We start from the raw sequence: 18,875 nt of genomic DNA, 5'->3' as shown, positions 1-18,875 counted from the left end.
CACGCAGCGGCAGCTTCCGCCCCGCTCGGCTCGGCCCACGGGGGCGGTGCCGCCCCGCCCCGCCCCGCCGTAGCGCCCCGCCGGGCCCGGGGCATAAAGCGGCGGCGGGCGGCCCGCTGCCCGAGCCATGGGCGCTACTCGGTGGAGGGCGGTGGTGGGCCTGGGGGCGGTCGGGGCCGTCTGCCTGCTGCTGGGCGGCTGCCTGCTGCTGGCGGGGCCCGCTATCATCAAGATGCAGGTCTTCAAGGTTAGCGGGCCGGGGGCTGCGGACGGCGGCGGTGCTGCGTGGGGCTGGGCGTGCTGCTGTGGGTGCTTTGCTCGTCCGAGCTCTCCGGGGGCGATGAGAGCCGCGCACCGAAACGGCTGCTTCGGTGCTGCTCTTCCAGTTTGCGGCATCCTTAAAATCTCAGCGCGAATAAATCTAGGCTCGGCTGTTCTGTGCTCTGTTGCAGGAGGGCTGGGGCTGCCTGGGACCGCGATCCTCCTTAGCAGGGGCTGTGCTCTGCTGACGCTGACGGGTGATTGCTGCTGGGAGAAGCGCTGGATGCTCTTTGCTAACTGCATGGGAAAGCTTGTGCTGGTGGATTGCTCTCTATTGTCCAGAACAGCGTGGGTGATGCGCTGCAGTGCTCGGATGGAGTCCTTGCCTTGTGCGTGGTGTGGTGTCTGAGAGTGAAGCACAAGAGTTGCCTCTCTTTGGGGTTCCTGGCTGCTGGAGGGGGCCCTGCTGCTGGTTATGGCACAGGGGTGCGGGCTGAGCCCTTGTGAGTCTGCCCTGTGAGTGCTGCACAGAGCCCCGGGACCAGTGCTCAAAGACAGAAAGGGAGAAAATACAATGGAAAGGGCTCAAGGACTGAGATGAGAACAGGGAGGTTGCTCACCAATTACTGTTGCGAGCAAAGGAGTTCTAACTTGGGGCAGCTGCTGGGCTTTCCTCACAGAGTCCCCTCTGCAGCCCCCCACTAGCAAACCCTTACTGCATCAGCCCAATACGTGGCTTCATCCCCAGTTTCACCCAAACCTTTCCCACTGCCCACAACGGAGGGTCCCTCTCCCTTGGAGTTCCTTCAAGCTCACATCTACCCACATCAACAGCTAGAAACAATCCCCTGGCACAGGAGATAATTAGTGAGTGGCTGTAGCTGTGTGTGTCCCTGCATCTTTGTCAGGAACAAGCTTCTGCTGGAATGGATGCTCTGGTAGTGCCACTGGCTGTGCAGAGCCAGGCAGACCTTTGCCGTAAGCCAGAGTTGGTCTTTGTCCAGTCTGTTGGCTGTGCAGAGCTGGTGCTGGCACCTGTAAACATATGGCATGATCAGTGCAACCAGACTTCCCCTCTTTTGGGGAACTACTCGATTCAGCTACTTTCTAGTGAATCTCAGTGAGGAGAAGCCTGACCCTTCTTTTTCCTCAGGGCTCACTTCATCTCAAGTATGCGGTCTCCTCATCTTCCACGTGATTTGAAGGATCCCAAATTCTTACATAGCTTAAAGTCAAATGGAAAACAAACAATGGACTGATATGCAGGGTGGTGAGAAGCGTGCAGGGCCTTGCTGAGATTCCTGGGGCAGTGTTTGGAGTGGTGGGTGTGAGGAGTTGCTGGTGGCAAGGCTTGGGCAGGGCTGGAGGCTGGTTGGCCTTTGGCAGGCACTTATCACATAACTCCACGTAGGAACTGTTGTCCTCAGTGCTTACGCTGCTGTCTTTGTCTGGAGGAGCCGCATGGTAACCCGTTGCTTTCAGTTCTTCAGGAACTTAGCATGGTCAGGATATCTCAGACCACCCAGTGACCCTTTGTAACCCATCTGCGTGAAAAATAATTCTATTTTTATTTCAGACATGAGCCACATCTATGTTGATCTTCATGTAGCTTGACTCCAAGGCTGCTCTGATCAGCGTATCTTATTTAGTGGTAGTTGTTACAGTTGGACTTAATGAGCTTAGTGCTCTTTTCCAACCTCAGCAACCCTGTGGTTCTGTGCAGGGCCTGGAGCTGCTGGGCTCCCATGAGAGGAGGCTGAGAAGGGCAGCAGGCGGTCGGGATGCAACCTGTGTGTGTTACATAAATGCATGCATATGCAACGGGAAGCCCGGGGAATGCAAAGCAGAACAAAAAAGTAAAGAAAAGCAGATGTCCGTGTTCAGACTCTGCTGGGTGCACAGGAAAAGGGTTATAAGACAATCTAGATGAAGTCTGGGTTGCTCTTGTCCCATGGTTGCTTCTCTGCCAGTGATGCTGCTGGCAGCTTTCTCCTTGTTCCTGCCATGGGGTCAAAGCAAGCAGCTGTGGGGCTGAGCTGGAGCTGGATAGTGCCCGCGTGCCTTTGATGATTAGTGGATCAAACGCAGTTCTGAGCCGAGTTACTTAACTGCAGCAAGAGTTTGTACTTGCAGAGGTAATAGTGGAGTGCCCCAAAATAGGTGATTAAGATGAAATGAGTTTTTGGTTTGCTGGTCCGTAAGGCAGCTCCCAGGAGACTGGGAAGGACTGGAGGCAGGAAGCCAGCTGCCAGCAGAGTGCCTGCAGAGGAGGTGAGGGCTTGGGTAATGCCTGTGCTTCAGTTGTGCACTGCAAACGGCATTAAGATGAACATGGATCTCTGCAGGATTACATCTGAGAGGAAGCAAAAGCAACTTGGATGCAGTTTGGTTGACATCACCATTCTCCTCATCTATTTTGGGATAACCCAAGAGCTGCGTGGTTTGTAGTTGTAGCTATGGAGCTGCCATACCTGGCAAGCATGTGGAAGATTTTAGGATGGGCTTGTTTGTGCCAGGCAAGTCAAACCTCCAGAGCTGTGAAAAATTCAGTGCTGGCTTGTCTAGCACGGTGAAAGCCTCCAGCACTTCAAAGCAGCTTTGAAACCTTGTGGGTAGGAGTCTGGCAAGCGGAGCCTCAATAAATAAGCCTGCAGACATCCTGTGGCACATACTTGATGCTTCTGCACGCATAAGTCTGGAGTTTAGAACTGGCTCTGTTTCAGTTTGCATAACGTGCTGTGTCCTCTAGAGATCCACTGCTGAAACTTCTGCCTTCAGCTAGGCCTGGTGTGGGAAACAGGAGTGGCTGTACTCAGCCTCCAAGGCCAAGCAGCCCATCTTCTTTCTCTTTCTTTGCAGAATGTGAGGATTGATCCCAGCAGCATCGCCTTCAACATGTGGAGGGACATCCCTGTTCCTTTTTATCTGACGGTGAACCTCTTTGAAGTGCAGAACCCTCAAGAGGTCCTCCAGGGAGCAAAGCCAAAGGTGACCCAGCGTGGACCGTATGTTTACAGGTCAGGTACTGCTTGTGGTCCAGCTGTGTGTGAGCTGCTGTGCTGCCTGCCAGACTCTTGGCTGGCTCCTCCAGGAGGACAGAATGGCAATAGTGCAGCCAGCCTGAGTCTGATGGCACAGGATTTTAAAGCAATCCAAATGTGAAGTAATTGCTCTGATCTTGCTCAAATAATCAGTAGGACCGCTGGCTGGCAGGGCTGTGAGGCTGCTTGGTGCTTCAGTGTGAGCTGTGGAGCTTGGTCCTCTGCTGAGACCTGCTAGCTGTTAGTATGGTGATGGGTGAGCCCCATCCTCAGCTTGGGCTTCAGTTTAATCTTCACTGTGCATTTAGGAATCTAGCTCCAGAGCTGAAATCTCCTTGATATGAAGCTTCAGACTTCCTGCATTGATCTAAGACCCATCATCTACGACAGGATGCAGAATTTGCCTAACATGAGAACCAGTGCAGAGCACCGTATCTTGGCTAGGTTCAACAACAACAGGGCTTGATCTATTTGCCATGGCTAAGAATGGTGGCTGGAGTCCCTCTCTAGACCTGCTGTATGAGGTGATGAGAGAGAATGAACTGAGCACATAATCCTACCTGTAAGTAACAATGTTTGACATGTCAGTGCCTATACATGTAGGCAAGGTCAGGTCAGCAGCCTAAGCAAGCTCATGTGGGAAGATTACAGGTCTAATCCCAAAGCTGTTTGAGTAGTGTTGGGGGAAACCTGGCACTATGTATATGCCCTCATTTCCCCTGGTCTGCTGGTCACACCACAGAACCGTGTAGGTTCTGTACATTGTGATTGGATCAGTCACTTGGCTTGGGGAAAAGGCTGCACTTACACTAAGTAAGAATGAACAAAGGGGTAAAGCTTATTAATGTTCTTATGTTCCTGTTGAGCAAGATTAGTGCCTTTCCCTATCATGGACCATAAAATAGGCTCCACAATAAAGGACTTTGTTTCTGCTTGTGCATTGAGCTGCAGCTCACCATGGAGCTGTGACTGGCTTGGGATGCTGGGGACAACCTTGGGCTGCTGCAGCTGGGCTCCCTAACAGCATGCAGCAAGTAGGAGCTGGGTGGTGCACAGGAGAGTGACCCAAAGAGAAGAAGCAGAGCCAGAATGCTCTGTGGGGGTTGAGCTTCATGTGCGGCTGCCCAGGAGCCAGTAGGGAGCTCTGGGACAAATTCACACGGATTTGACTGTGGAGCTTGTGCCATCTTATTTGGCTCTCCTCTGTTTCAGTGCGTGGGATGGTGTAGATTGACTTATCTGTGCATCTCTGTCATAGAGATAGGCTTCTCAGTAGCTGTTCTACTGCCTCTCCTGCAGCTTGGTGCTCCTGACTGGGGTTTGCTCTCCTTCTTCTGCTCTTCAGCAACAAGCCAAGGCCTGCCCTTGCTTCACACACAGTGCAATTGGCACCATGTGGGGCCAGGTTCCCAAGGTCTCTTTTCTCTTTGCAGAGAGTTCAAGTATAAAACAAACATCACTTTCCATGACAACGACACAGTCTCCTACCTGGAGTACCGGCAGCTCTTCTTTCGGCCAGATTTGTCCAACGGCACCGAAGATGAGTACATAGTGATGCCCAACATCTTGATGTTGGTAAGGGCTTGCTTCCCAGAGACGTGCTGGCTGGCGGGCAGGGTGGTGATGCTCTGTGTTAACCTGAAGCTTCTTTTCTTGTCAGAATTGAATTCAATCAAGCTGCAAAATTAAGCTTACAGAGTACAGTTCTTTGTCTATCGGTTGCCACGTTGGGCTGCTACCTTTCCAAAATCAGAGTGATTAGAGGGGCTGGGCTCACATCTTCAACCTCATCTGACCTTTATCTGGGGAAATGAAACCTGTGAGCTCTTTGTGGCTGCTGCCACAAACTGCTTTTTTTCCCAGCTGTGGGCTGAATGGTGCCCCGCAGGCTGTCAGAAGGGCTTCCATAGAGCGCTATGCTGTGTGCTGAAGATGCACTGCATCCTCTCTGCCAAAGGCAGGGCTCTGATCTCAAGGATTGCTTTCCTTCACAGGGAGCAGCTGTCATGATGGAAAACCTACCCAGTTTTGTGAAGTTCTTGCTGAGCGGGGCCCTGGCTGGCCTGAAGCAGGAGGCCTTCATTAACCGGACAGTGGGGGAGATCTTGTGGGGCTATGAAGACCCTCTTTTAGACACAATAAATGCCATTGTCCCTGGCATGATCCCATTCAAGGGAAAATTTGGCATATTTGTGGAGGTGAGTGAACTCCTGCTGGGGACCCTGAAGTCCTGGACATATTGCTCTTGTTACTGAATATGCAGGCTGTCTCCTTCACAAACTGCTTGGAGCAGCCATGTGTACTTGATGGCGGTTGTGTAAGGCGCCTTACATTTCTGCTTGAGGGGAAAATTGTGTTGGAAGCTGTCTCTGGCAACCAACGTGAAACTTCAGAAGCTTACAATGTGTGAAGTGCTCCTAATGCTGATGAAGTATGCAAAGGTGTTAACACCCTGCAGGCTTTCTGCATGTGATGGATTACAGGTTAATTTCTTCTCTCCGCAGTTTAACAACACCAATTCTGGATTGTTCACAGTGAATACAGGCATGAAGAACATCAGTCAAGTTCATATGGTGGATTCGTGGAATGGCTTGAAAAAGGTAAGCATCCGGCAGCAAAACTCAGGTACAGGGGCAGTGCCTGATGTAGAGCAAGGCTAACTGAAAGCTTTTGGTGCTGTTGTATCAGTGGGTCACAAGTTTGGAAGTGAGTTCCTATGGAACTTGAATGTCAAAGCAAAGGCAGAATGACCAGAAGGCAGCCCAGTGCAAGAAGCATTCAGTTGGGCCCATCCTGAAAGCTCTCCAGCATTGCTGTCCCCAGCTACTCTGGATGGCATGGCAGGGATGGAAGCTGACATCGAGCTGATAGAGCTGAGCTCCTCTCTCTGCACCCATCCAACAGGTGAACTACTGGCGGAGCAATCAGTGCAACATGATCAACGGGACTGCAGGGGAGATGTGGCCACCATACATGTCCCCAACGTCACTGGAGTTCTACAGCCCCGATGCCTGCAGGTGAGGCTGCAGCAGGCGCAGAGCTGCAGTCCCTGTGCTGATGGTGGGAGATGCTCTGGTGCTTGCAGAGCGCTGTGTGGTGATGCAGAGGACTTGGGCAGAGTTCCTGCAGTTGAATGTTCTGCTGCAGTTCAGTGTTGTAGTGTTAGAGCATTGCAAAGAGCGTAGAGCTGTCTCCCTACTTGTGATGTTCATAAATACCTTCTGGATTGCTGGGGAAGCCTAACTTAACTGAATTGAAAACCAGTCTAGACAAAATTTGGGAAGAAGAAGGCTGGAAATGAAGGTTGTCAGAAGGAAATGCTGTTTGGCCACAGAACTATTGCAGAAGTAATGCTGGGGGCTGTGCCACTGCTCCTACACTGCTTCATTTTTGCTCATGCATAGCTGTGCCTGTGTGATGCCCTGGTCTCAGCTGAGTGTGCAGAGGTTAAAGTACCTCTGGAGCCTGCCCTGCTACTGTGGAAACACCCTGAGACTGGAAGGAGGGGAAGTGAGGTGGCCAGATACAAAGCTCTGTCCCCAGCCAGGGAAAGATAATGGTGATTTCGGCTATGCAGTTGCTGCAAAACAAGCAAAGTGCTCCTGCTGAATAGAGATCAGTGACCTCAGCCAACAAGCAAAGTCAGCTGAGCCCAGTATTAGTGCAGGAATTCCTCTACACAGGAGTCATCAACAAATACCAAAATGACTCAGAGCCAAGGACTTGCAGGGATGTTTACTGGTAGTCAAAGTTTATTTAAACATACCTGTTTTTGTAGAACTGTGGAGGTCTTGTAGAGAATGTAGTGTGTTTTTGGCAAGGTGTAAAATGGAGCAGGAGGCTTGGTTTCCTGTGATTCTTGCTGAAGGGTGAGCACAGCACAGAAGCGTGCACATCAGTGCTGTGCAGAAGGAAGCTGTAGTGATGGGCATCCTTCTTGGCTGGCTGGGCTGGCTGCATCCCCACGGGTCTTGCTTGAGTGCGAAGGAGCAAACTGCCTTCCTGGAAACATGCATCTACTGAGGCATGCAGCATGAAGTCGCTGCTCTTTTACCTGGATTAAAATCTTGCTGTACAGTGTAGTTCAAAAGATGAAATCTTCCACTCTCCTGATGGCTGTGTGCTAGAAAACAGATTTAGCCAGTGTCCATCTGCTGTGACAGAGCTCTTCTATCTCGGGGCCAGTGCCAGCACAAAGACAGCATTATCTCTGGGAGAGCAGCCATGGGGATTACTCCATGCCCTTAAACAAACCCATTCTGGATTCTGCAAACAGATGTATAAGCTTGTGTGGTTCCCTCCACAACTAGTCCTGACCAGCCTTGTATTTGTGCTTAAAACATGGAAAGCAAATGGCTTAGATACTCATTCCCAATCCAAAGCTCTGCTCGGAGTGTTTATCTTGATCTCAAAGTCTAAGTTACATTGCAACTGCATCTTATCCGGTGAAGATAAGAGCCTGTTTCTGTGCTAAGAACCTGCTGGCTAATCCTGATCCTTCTTCACCAAAACCCTTCCAGATCCATGAAACTGGTGTACGAGCAGTCGGGACAGTTCAAGGGTGTGCCCACCTATCGCTTCGTGGCACCGAAAACGCTCTTTGCCAATGGCACAGATTATCCCCCCAACGAAGGCTTCTGTCCCTGCAGGCAGTCTGGCATCCAGAACGTCAGCTCCTGCAGGCTAAGTGAGTCCTGCAATTCCCCTTTCCATACTGATGTCTGGGGCAGGTGGGATGGGATTACCTGTCCGAAAACTTGCTTTGCTGCCTGGCAGAGGGCTGGAAGGTATCTCTGGGGTATGTGTGCATTCATCTGAGCAAGGGGAGAGTGAGAAAGCCGCTGAAAGAGCCCTCAGCTTGTTCATGGAATGGCTGAGGGTAGGATGGAGCATCACCTCCCCCAGGCTGAAAGCTGGCTGTGTAACTGCCATGCTAAACTTTGACTTTGAACAGTGAGATCACTCAGGAGTGAGAATTCAGTCTTCAGTGTTCTGTCCCACATCTGTGGCTGATGAGTGTTTGGTGGTGTGTGGGATGAAGGTGGCTTAGAGGTGGAATCTGAACCTCTCTGGTGTGACAAGCTGCTGGGGGAAAAGAATAGAAAAGCATGAAAAAGCAGAAGAAAATTCTGCAATGGCTTAGAAATATCAACGTGCTCTCAGATGGACGAGCTTAAGTTGTCTCTGTTCTCACCCAGATGCACCGATGTTCATCTCCCACCCTCACTTCTACAATGCTGACCCAAGCCTGGTGGATGCTGTGGAAGGCCTGCATCCCAGCAAGGAGGAGCACGCGCTCTTCCTCGACGTGCACCCGGTGAGGGGCTGGGGGGTGGCTGCCCCAGGGCAAGGCCAAAGCTGTTCAGTGGGGGTGGGGGGAATGGCTGCCCTTAGGCTGGGCCTAGGCTGTGCAGTGGGGCTGGTAAGCACCCTGTGGTGGGGACTGGTGGGATCCTGCTCCGCTGAGTCTGGACCTGGGCTGGGCAACACCTGATGAGGGGCTGGGAGGGCTGGCCTAGGCTGTGTGGTGGAGATGGGAGCATGCTACCCTGCCTGTCAGCCCCATGCTGCTCTCCTGGTGCTGACTGGAGCAGGTTCCAGAGTGCAAAGTGGTAAGGACGTGTGCAGATAAAAAACACCAAAGTCATAAACTAATTGAATAACTAGCTTAGCTTCTAGGGAATTGCAGGACTAATTGGAATCATAATTGTTTTGATAAGCGCAGTCCTTTTCTTTCCACTGACTCAGGAAGGCCCGTGACACCAGGAGGTGTATCTGGCAGCAGCCCAGGTCTGTAAACATGTATGACCATGAGAGATGACTGGCAAAGTCTGAACACCACTTTGTAGGGCACCTGTTGCTGCTGTTTTTGGGCTGGCTTTTTCCTCCATCCTGACTAGCCCATCTGACTGGCTGCTTCTGCTCTGTCAGCCTTGGTGCTGCACCTTGTGCATACTGAACAGAAGGATGAAGCTGCTCACCAGTGCCATCTCAAGTCATCTTTGTCTCCCCAGTTGAAGGGGAGAAGACATGGGGCTCTTCCCCTTGTGGCCCACTCTGCGTGTGGCCATGAGTGGAATGTTTCCAAGTGTTCAGTGGTGCTAACTTGAGCAAGAAACCAATCCCCTCTTGAAGTAAGTCAAGATAAACTTCTTACCCAGGCATTGGGTTCTCTCCTTTTCTTATCACATTTACGGAAATCTAATTAAGTTTATTACAGTATCAAAGCTCTTCTGATAACAGTACAATTCACTGTTATCTAGCCCAGCCTGCTGAGTACAAATATGGGCAATCCAGGCAAAATACCCTCCCCTTAGTATGTCAGAGAACTGCAGTGTCATGAGGAGCCAATGCCAAAGGACCATCTTAGAAGTGTGATGTTGTGTGCTGATGTATTCTCAAAACAAGTGCAGATAGGTTCAACAACAGAAGAGGCTCATCAGGCTCAGGAATAGAAACTTCTGTTAAAACACCCTGCCCAAGGAATCAATTGCAGGTTGTGAGTTCTACGTGGTAACTTTAAACTTGATTGGGTTTGGTCCCACGAGCCCTGTGTCCTGTAAAGCACCTCCCCGTGTTCATGCAGTCTGCCTGTTAAACACGTGCACTACGCATGTGAGCAGTCATCCTCAGAGCCTGGGGAGCAGCATGGGGCTGACCAGCACTGGTACACTGGAAACCTTGCTGCTGGCCATGTGTGGTGGATCTCTGAGTGATCTGATTCACTGCTTCATTGGGAAGGTGGCACCCGGAGCAGCTGGGGAGGAAAGTGGAGAGCCAGTTTTCTGCAGAGCTCTCACAATATGTGTGAGTTGTACTGATGAACTGGTTGGTCTCTTCCTATGCAGATGACAGGCATCCCCATGAATTGCTCCATCAAGCTCCAGCTGAACCAGTACATGAAGCAGGTGTCTGGTATCCTGTAAGTGATTCGCTGTTAAAAGTGGCTATCTCTTCATCCAGCAGGGAGTGCTGCTGGCTCTGGGGTCCCAGAACTCACCCTGACAGATGAGAGAGCTTTGATGTTAGCAGTGTCACCACTGCAGCAGCCAGCTGGCTGATGTGTAGGTTCAGCTGTTCTGGCAACCTCCAGATGCTGTCCCCTGGCAGTGCTGTGTGCCCTCCTGTTGGCTCAGCTCTTGCAGTGCTTCATGCACCTGACAGAACAGTTGAAATACAAATGCTGGCCCTGTTGTGCATGCTGGCGGACAATCTCTGTGCTCTGAACTTGGCAGTACTGCCCTACAGTGCCATGCAGATGACTGGGACGTCTCAGATCTGCATAAGCTCAACATTCCCGTTCACTGAATCGGTGTACCCAGAGCCCAGGTTTGGGATGGCACTTCTTGCTGTCATTAGACAACTAAATTCAAATGGAAGTGTTGGCACTGCTTTTGCACAGAAGGCCCGAGATGAACCTGGTCCCTGGAGGGGAGGGAGCTCCCTGAAGCAGCAGGAGTTGCTACCTTCTTGCATCAGTGTCCTGGCCACTGCTGGTCTGCCAGACTCTTCCCATTAGGAAGAATTGCAACAGTAGCTGTGGTCTGATGAACCAGGAATCTAAATGCTTATTTCTTTTCCACCCCCACAGTCAAACAGGGAAGATTCAGCCAGTGGTGATGCCGCTGCTGTGGTTTGCAGAGGTGAGCTGCCTTCCTTGACCAAATTCTGAAGAGTGTCTCGTGCAGGAAGGGGGAAACCATGGTGCTGGGGAAACTCCACTCTGAATAAGGCTTTAAGCCAGCCAGACTGAGCAGCCAACAGAAGGCTTTGTACTGCTTGGCTGCATGATTAATCCTTCTAAGTCAAACAAACCCTGCACTGTACTTGGCAAACCTCTGGCTCTGTCCTGGATGTGGGGTTAAATAGAACCCAGAACAGCACTGCTAGCATCTGCATGCTAATGTGTGCTAGGGAGTGCAGTCCTACAGCTGTGTGCATGTCCAGCTGTTTGGTACAAGCTTCTGGCCTGCCTCTGACCTAAATTCCTCAATCCGTGGTGGGAGAGGCATTGCACGAATGGTCTGTCACTGCTCTGGATGAAAGAGAGATGCCTATCACAACTTTGCTTTCTTGGGCAGAGTGGATACATTGATGGCTCAGTCCTATCGCAGTTTTACACCAACCTGGTGCTGATCCCATCCATCCTAGACTACCTGCAGTACATCTTCCTCGGGCTCAGTGTCCCGCTCATCATCTCAGCTGCACTCATGATGATGAGTCAGGTAAGAACGTGCAGATATCAGATGGGAAGTGCTGTTAGTCAAACCAGATTTAATCGGATGGCAAAGACTGAGTTGACAATCTAACACTCCTGATGGAGCATTGGCTGATACCGTGATTCTGTTACAACTGTGTCCTGATGACACCAGTAGGTAACCACAGGACTTCCTCAGCTATCAAGAAATTGGGCTGCAAATGTTTTAAAAGCAATTCTGGTCATCTCAGTGCACAGCAGTGACCAAAGCAGGTTCTCATGGGAGGAAACATTTCTCAGCTCACCCAGCTAACACACAACCCTGGCTCATCAATCTCATTTCCATGTAAAGCATCAGGTCTGTGCCGTCCCCCAGAAACTCATTTATTTCTCTGCAAGTGCAACTGTTCCAAATAGCTGTGGGAGTCAGGCCTGCAGGGGTCTGTGGGTGAGAAGTCCTGACCTCTGAGGGCTGCAGGGAGCTTTGGGTGGGTGGGAGCAGTGCAGGGGCCTGGCTGCCCCATCCGTCTGAGTGTAATGCTGTGGGGACAGAATATAAAACAGCTCAGGCACTTGGTGGTGATCTGTCTCCAGCTGCAAAACACTCATCTGATAAGAGCTAAAGCTTTTAGAGAGCTTAGCATTGAAGTAGAGATCTAGCTCCCTAACCTATATCAAAGCAAGCTTATTGAGCTTGGAGTTACAGCCAGACAGCTTGAGCTGGCTCTAAAGCTGCAGATAAGAAGAGGCTGCTTGTGGGGATGAAAAGGCAGTGAAGAGGATGAGTGGGTTGAGGTGAGAGCATGGGCGAGAGGCTGCTTCTGCTCAACCTTTAGCTACCCTTACTGAAATGCTAATATCAGCCCACTTTAAATAGCTCTAGAGTTCTCCAAGTATCACATAATTGGATTTCTACCAAGCCTACAACTGCTTAATTGACTTAAACACATGATTCCAAATCCCCTTGTTCCTCCCTGCGCTACCTGGCAGTGGGGGAGCAGTGTGAGGGGCTGGGGCTCAGTGCTGACCCTTGTGGTGTTCCCAGAGCAGCTGAGCTCTGAGTGTGCCACCCTCTTTGTTCCAGCAGCTGCAGGTGGCTGCAGGCTTCATCCTGCTCTGCAGCACCACTGTATCTCAGCACGTGCTGGTGTTTCCTGGGCTGCTGTGTCTCACAGCCTGGGCTGCCATTTCCTCACCCTGCTTTGTGCAGGTTTCCCTGCATCAAAGAGCCTTACCCACTGTGCTGGAAGGGGGTAGGAGAAAAGCTGCCTTCTCTATTCACTTGAATTGTCTGAACAGCTGCTTTTGAAACATCCCAAACCTGGGCATGAGACAGCTGCATCTGCGTGCTCAGCCAGAGCCTCACAAAGTGCTAGAACTAAAATAAACCAGAAGAAGCATCTGACTACCTGAAAAATAAATCAGTAGCCCTAATGGCTTTATAAATCTTGGAGGAAGCCATGCAACAGCACATTAAATTCTGTGCCTAATGAACAGATAAGAGCTTGTAAACTGGAAGACAGCAACTTGCAGCCGAGCTGTGTTCCTCAATCAAAGTGCTGCTGATCTAGTGATGATTGCTAATCACCCCCGTTCCTCTCTCTGGAGGCCACAGGTGATGTCTGAGGGGCATTGTCCACATCTTCACGTGTCTGCCAGCGTGAAGCTCTTGCTTAACCTGTGCCTTCCTGGTGTGTCTCACATCCCTCTGGCTTCCAGAGAGAGCAGTGGGCTGTCAAACCAGTCCAGATGAGGTACTGTGAAACACTTAAATCTTAGGCTAGTTTACACAGGAGCCAGTTTAAAATGCATCTGTTGTTCCAAAACCGTGCGTGTCTCCTGTATGGGCACAACATGTGCCCACATGCAGCATTAAAGCTCTCTGCTAATGGGACCCAAAGCTTATGCAAGAAGACATTTAATATGCAAACAGACCATTTTTAAACTGGCTTGGTGCTGATCAAAATCTTAAATAGGGCTTAGTTTAACCTAAATCTTGAAATCTTCCTCAGTAGCTGAATTATAGTTAAACAGTGATTAAAACTTCTTTAAAATCGCCTCCTGAAATCAGACCCTCGTGGAATTCATGTCAAAGTGCACCATAAACGAGCCTGATTATCTTCTAGGAAAAATGCTCTTTATTTTGGAGTAGCAATAAAAAGAAGTCAGACAGTAATAAGGCCACCCAGGCCCCCCATGCCAGAAAGCTGCCTCCGGTTAAGGTGTTGCGGGAAGCCAGACTATAGGTGGGTACCCAGCCAAGGTAACACGCTCTTCTCTCATCCAGAGTTGATTGAACTTTGCTAAAAACCAATCAAATGGAAATGTTTGCTGTCCATGTGTACCAGAAGATGTGTCTTCTTGGCAGTCTTTGACGCAGCCCTGTTATCTCCTGCCTTTACTTGGGACGATTTAGCTGTGTTAGTACTGGCACTTAACCAGGCTGCGAGAACACACTCTTGTTTCTGCTCCCTGTGTACTTGGTCTAATGGTATCAGCAAGGATTGGGATAAAACATAAGTGTGGTGTGAGGAGCTGCTTTCCTCACCTCTCTCCCCTAGGAGAGTTTGAGAGCTGGAGGTAAGTTCTTCAGAGGGCCCAGCGGTGGGGGTGACAGAGGCACCCTGCTGGTGCCCTGCAAGGGCTTTCAGTGGGCAATTTGATTTTGCAAACATCTGGGTTTGTATTACAGAAACACAAAATCACAGAATCAATGGAGTTGGAAGGGAGCTGTGGAGGTCATCTCCTGCAACCCCTCTGTTCAAGCAGGGCCACCTAGGCCTGCTTGCTCAGGTCCATGTCCAGGTGCCTCTTGAATCCCCAAGGATGGAGATTCCCCCACTTCTATGTGCAACCTTACCCAGTGCTTGGGCACAGGGTTTTTTTTTAAAAGAAAAAATTAAAAAAAAAAAAAAAAAAAAAGCATTTTCTGATGCTCAGATCACAGCTGTGTTTTAGTTTGTGCCCATCACCTCGTCCTGTCTCTGACAACCACTGAGAAGAGTCTCACTCTTTGGGGGTTTTGCAGTCTTCATTGAGCTCCTGAAATAAATTAAGATCCCCCTGAGCCTTCTCTTCTCCAGGCTGTACAGCTTCAACTTTCTTGGCCCTCGTATGAGATGCTGCAGTCCTTTAATCATCTCAATAGTCCTGCTTTGGCCTCTCAGTAGATCCACGTCTCTGTGGTGCTGGGGAGCCCAGAACAACTTGGAAACGGTACTTCAGGACTACATCAGTGCTGAGCAGGGGGGAAGGACCACCTTGAGCTGCTGGCCGTGCTTCATCTAATGCAGCCTGGGGCTGCCCCTTCCCACATGCAGACTTTGCACTTCCCCTTGCTGCAGCTGGTGAGGCTCCTGTTGTCCATTTCTCCAGCCTGTCAAGGTCCTGTGGGATGGCAGTGTGACCCTCTGGTGCATCAGCCACTCTTCCCAGCTTTGTGTCACCTGCTAGGTGCTGAGGTTGCACTCCACCCCCACCATCTAGATCATTAATAAAGATGTTAGGTGTTAAACAGGGCTGGACCCAGGGCAGATGCCTGAGGTACACTACTCGTATCTGCTTTCCAGTAACTTTGGGCCATTGGCAGTACCCTTTATGAGAATCACATAGGAAATGGCATCGAAAGCCTTACTGAAGCCAAAGTTGGCAAAATCCACAGCTCTGCCCTCACCTACTGAGCTGCTAATAATCACACAAAGTTATCGCGTTGGTCAAAGGTGACTTTTCCTTGGTGGATCCATGCTGACTGCCCCTGATGACTTTGTCCTTAATTGCCTGGAAATAGTTCCCAGTGCTTCCCAGGGATTGAGGGGAGGCTGCCTGGCTTGTAGTTCCCTTCTCTTAAAGACAGGTGCTTCTTTTTTGTGTGTTTGCTTGGCCAGAAGCAGCTCGTTCATCCACGCAGGCCTCCTGGTCTTTGTCTGTGCCCATGATAAGACCCTGTGTGTTTCACAGAACTGTTTGAGTTGGAAGGGACCCTTAAAGGTCATCTATTCCAACTCCCCTGCAATGAATAGGAACACTATAGCTAGAAACAGGGACTTGTACAGCTAGTAGATGTCTGAGGCTGTGCAGCTCACTTACAGAATCCTCTGCCTGATGACACAGCTCTACAGGCTGGCTGTTCCTGGGTTGTTACAAGGACTGGTGGGCAGGACCAGAGATAATGTTCTGTTGGGGCAGGAGATGTAAAAGCATTCAATTTGAGATCTGTCAGGGAAGGATTGCACCATGCAGAAATCCAAGGCGCTGGGGCACAATTCTTGTGCATGATGCATGCTGTACGGTCTGTGCTGTGGGGTTGTAACCTCTGCCCTCTTCTCTCCAGAAGTCTGCCAAGGAGAAGCACCCACACGACCCCACCACGCAGAGCCCCCCGCCCCAGCCCTCTGAGACCACACCGCTCCTCCAGGACACCTGCACACAGAGCCACGACACCGCCGAGGCCTGAGCTTGGGATGGGAACTGCTTCAGATCACCACCATTCTCCAGAAGGGGACGAGTCCTGGGCTGCCCCACGGAGGCACAGGGAGTGCACAGCCGGAAAGGCCTTGTCCAGGAACCCAAAACACAGTGTGTGAGGGGCCTTGGCCAGACTGTGCTCATCACAGCCCTCTCCCCCCGTGGGCAGGCAGGGCTGAAAGCAGCTGCTGGCTCATCTGTTGTTTTGCAATGTAAAACTGCCTACTGCCAGGAATAAAAGGCACTTTAATAGGAGCCCTTAGAATAAATAAGGTTTGTATAAGTAGCACTGGTGGGATTTAGTGATCTTTTTTAAAGCCACTGTTCATCTCGCATGACCAGGGCTTGCTATCCCAAAGCCACTTAAGGGTTTTATTGCCACTCGATGTGACCAGACTATGCCACAAATCAATTCTGAGTGCTGTCACGGCAGTGATGTTTCTCCTAGAGGCTCTTCAGGACACTGGAGCCTGCCCAGGGTTACTCCTGCCTTTTCATGTCTTATTCTGTGCTGTGACATTGAGCTCCAGTGATTCCCTTCCAGAGCCTTTTCACTCCAACCTGCCAGATCCCTCCTTGCTTTTGGTGACTGACACACAGGCCATGCCAAAAATCTCTTTGGTGTATCCAACTTTCCACATAAATCCTGCTGGAGCAGGTGTCTGCCCCTGCTCTGCCCCCTCTACCCCCCACCAGCACTCAGTTAGAGAGTGCTGATGAAGATATTTGTGCCTTCAGATGGAGGAAGCTGTGTGGAATAATGGCAGTCACGATGGCTTTGGTAGGATTTGGAGAAGTTACTCCACATTTCTGAAATGGGGCCTTGTGGTACATAGGGCTGGTTGTTAACTGCGGTGTGAGGGCTGGGGCCACTCTGTGGTGGGAAGGAATCTGCTACATCAGCCTTCACTGCTCCCAGCCAGGAGTCAGGGATGCCAAAGGGACCCATGCTGGTGCCTATGCAAACATGGTGGGGCAGGCCCTGCTCTCCCCTGCGTAGCAGGGGACTTGCACATCACAAGGCATGGATGCTGTTGGGAATGGAAACCACTGCAGCTGTCCTGTGCCTGCTGACCTTTCAGCTGGGTGAGCAATGCTCTTCCTCTCTCACCTCCATCCCACTTACTAGGTGGGAAGAGAACAGGAGTTGAAACAAACACTGTGTGCTGTATGCTGGTGCATTCCTAACCAGCCATGTCCCCACTGGCCACATCCTGCAGCAGAGCTTGGGCTGATGTGCCACAGAACAGCTGTGATGTAGCCCAGGTGATGGAATGGGATGGTCACAGCAACCCAGAACCTGGCCCACCAGCAGAACTTGCCTGGAGTATTTCTGTGGCACAAATGCTAATTGCTATTGCACAGGTGTAGCAGAAATGCTGAGCCGTGGCCTGAAGCAGTGGTGGAGCACCTGGTGGGAGGGCAGGGCCAACGCAGGGGAGCTCAGGTGCAGGCAATGGACGTGATTGGAAGGAGTGAAGCCAGGATCCAGCCCTTCCCAGACCTCATTTAAGGCTTGGCAGTGGAGGTGAGGGGGTCTTGTTGGCGATCTCTGCTGGAAGCCTTCCAAAGGTAAGTAGATTTTCTTCCTTTGTTTTTATGTCCGTGGTTGCTGTGTTTGGGCTTGCTCTCATTTATCGCAGCCTAGGATTGTGCCAATCTGCCATTGTTACTCTACTTTCCATCGTGTTGCAGCTGGTAAGGCAAATCTGCTGCTGGGAAAAACGCGTTGTGAGAGTTCTTTTTTTAAATGCTGCTTTGCACCTTGCGCTGCTGCGTCGTGCTGGCCGGGGCTGCTGTTCTGCGGTGCGGCCGTCAGGGGGCGCTGTGGTGCCGTGGAGGCGCTGGGCTGGAGGCAGCCTTGGAGTCAGCAGGTCTGGGAAGGGCCTCGAGGTCCCCCCGCGCACCGGCGTGTCTATCAGATGCCCTTACTGCAATGTGGCACGGAGGATCCTGGAACCCCAGGCAATAGGTGCTAGAAGGGGGCCGAGTAATGCCAGAAGCCGGTTTCCCTTGTGTTTGGCTGCAGTGAACCTGTCCAGGTGGGAAGTAGCTAGAGGGACGATGGTTTGCTCACAGGAGGTTTAGGAGAGAGCCTGAGAAACTTCTTGTCTGGGCACTGCAGGTTTGACTGTGCTTCCATGCTGGTGGGCTTTAATCCTGCTTTGAGCAGGGCTCTCTGCTGCATCGTACTGGTGCAAAACTTAAGACAGGTGCGTGCAGCTGAAACCAGCATCCCTCCTGCCAGCAAGCTGGGCGTTCACAGTTCTAGGCTGTGCGTGGTGTTGACCCTGTACTGAGCCCTTTCTCAGGCTGACACCAAGCAGAAAGATGCTTGCAGCTCCACATCACAGCGTTGGTAATTGTGGTGCCCGGCAGTGCTGCTCCTCAGCTGCCCTCTATGCCATGCCAGCACCCCTCTGCAGCCTCCTGCTGTCCCTCCTGCAGCACCGGTGTGAGTTGTGCTGTTCCCTGTGCTTGCATGTGTGCTGAGTTGCCCAAAGCAAGTGCAGGCTGCAGGGCTTTGGCAAAGAAGTCTGTTCCCAAGTGTGTGTTGGATGGCAGTGTTACTCTCTACAGTGGGTGATACCATGGAGGGGTCCGTGGGGTGGTGATGTGTGGTGGCACAGAGCCAGACCCCCCTATTTCCCCCCTAGTGCTCAGCGGCTCCCAGGGAGCGCTTCTTTTCTGGAATAAGAGTAACAATTCCTAAAAAGGAGCAGTCAGATAGAAAATGGATACCAAATGGTGATATCAGTCCCCTGAGGGAGAAGGTTTGATCTCTCAGCCTGTGGCTCCTGGGGGTTAAGCACACAGCGCTATTTTGGAGGAATTAAACAAAAACACCAAAAAGTTTACTGCTTTCCTTTGGTAAGTTCATCGCTTTCCCAGAGGCTGCAGGCGTGCTGCTT

General features: G+C 51.1%; 1 protein-coding gene across 3 annotated transcripts; it reads left to right on the top strand.

The window, feature by feature from the left end:
* Positions 1–54: 54 nt before the first annotated feature.
* SCARB1 (scavenger receptor class B member 1) lies at positions 55–16,241 on the top strand. Of its 3 annotated transcripts, none has more exons than XM_048964347.1 (12): positions 55–247; positions 3,121–3,278; positions 4,736–4,877; positions 5,297–5,500; positions 5,807–5,902; positions 6,207–6,319; positions 7,823–7,989; positions 8,501–8,619; positions 10,151–10,224; positions 10,894–10,945; positions 11,384–11,527; positions 15,833–16,241. In XM_048964347.1, the coding sequence occupies exons 1-12, from the start codon at positions 128–130 to the stop codon at positions 15,950–15,952; spliced, it is 1,509 nt and encodes a 502-aa protein (XP_048820304.1). In that variant the 5' UTR covers positions 55–127; the 3' UTR covers positions 15,953–16,241. The 3 variants fall into 3 exon arrangements, with proteins under 3 accessions (XP_048820304.1, XP_048820303.1, XP_048820305.1); XM_048964346.1 differs by having other exon boundaries at positions 15,830–16,241; XM_048964348.1 differs by lacking the exon at positions 55–247 and adding an exon at positions 487–650 and having other exon boundaries at positions 15,830–16,241.
* Positions 16,242–18,875: the final 2,634 nt, after the last annotated feature.

Source organism: Lagopus muta, chromosome 17 (assembly GCF_023343835.1).
Source record: "Lagopus muta isolate bLagMut1 chromosome 17, bLagMut1 primary, whole genome shotgun sequence".
Taxonomy (NCBI): domain Eukaryota; kingdom Metazoa; phylum Chordata; class Aves; order Galliformes; family Phasianidae; genus Lagopus; species Lagopus muta.
Note: the sequence above shows the minus strand (reverse complement) of the source record. Positions and strands in the feature narration are given on the sequence as shown.

Coding starts and splice junctions, on each gene's coding strand:
- SCARB1 (XM_048964346.1), top strand. CDS start 128: ATGGGCGCTACTCGGTGGAGGGCGGTGGTGGGCCTGGGGGCGGTCGGG. Junction 8,620..10,150: donor TCTTCCTCGACGTGCACCCG/GTGAGGGGCTGG, acceptor CTTCCTATGCAG/ATGACAGGCATCCCCATGAA. Junction 10,225..10,893: donor AAGCAGGTGTCTGGTATCCT/GTAAGTGATTCG, acceptor CCACCCCCACAG/TCAAACAGGGAAGATTCAGC.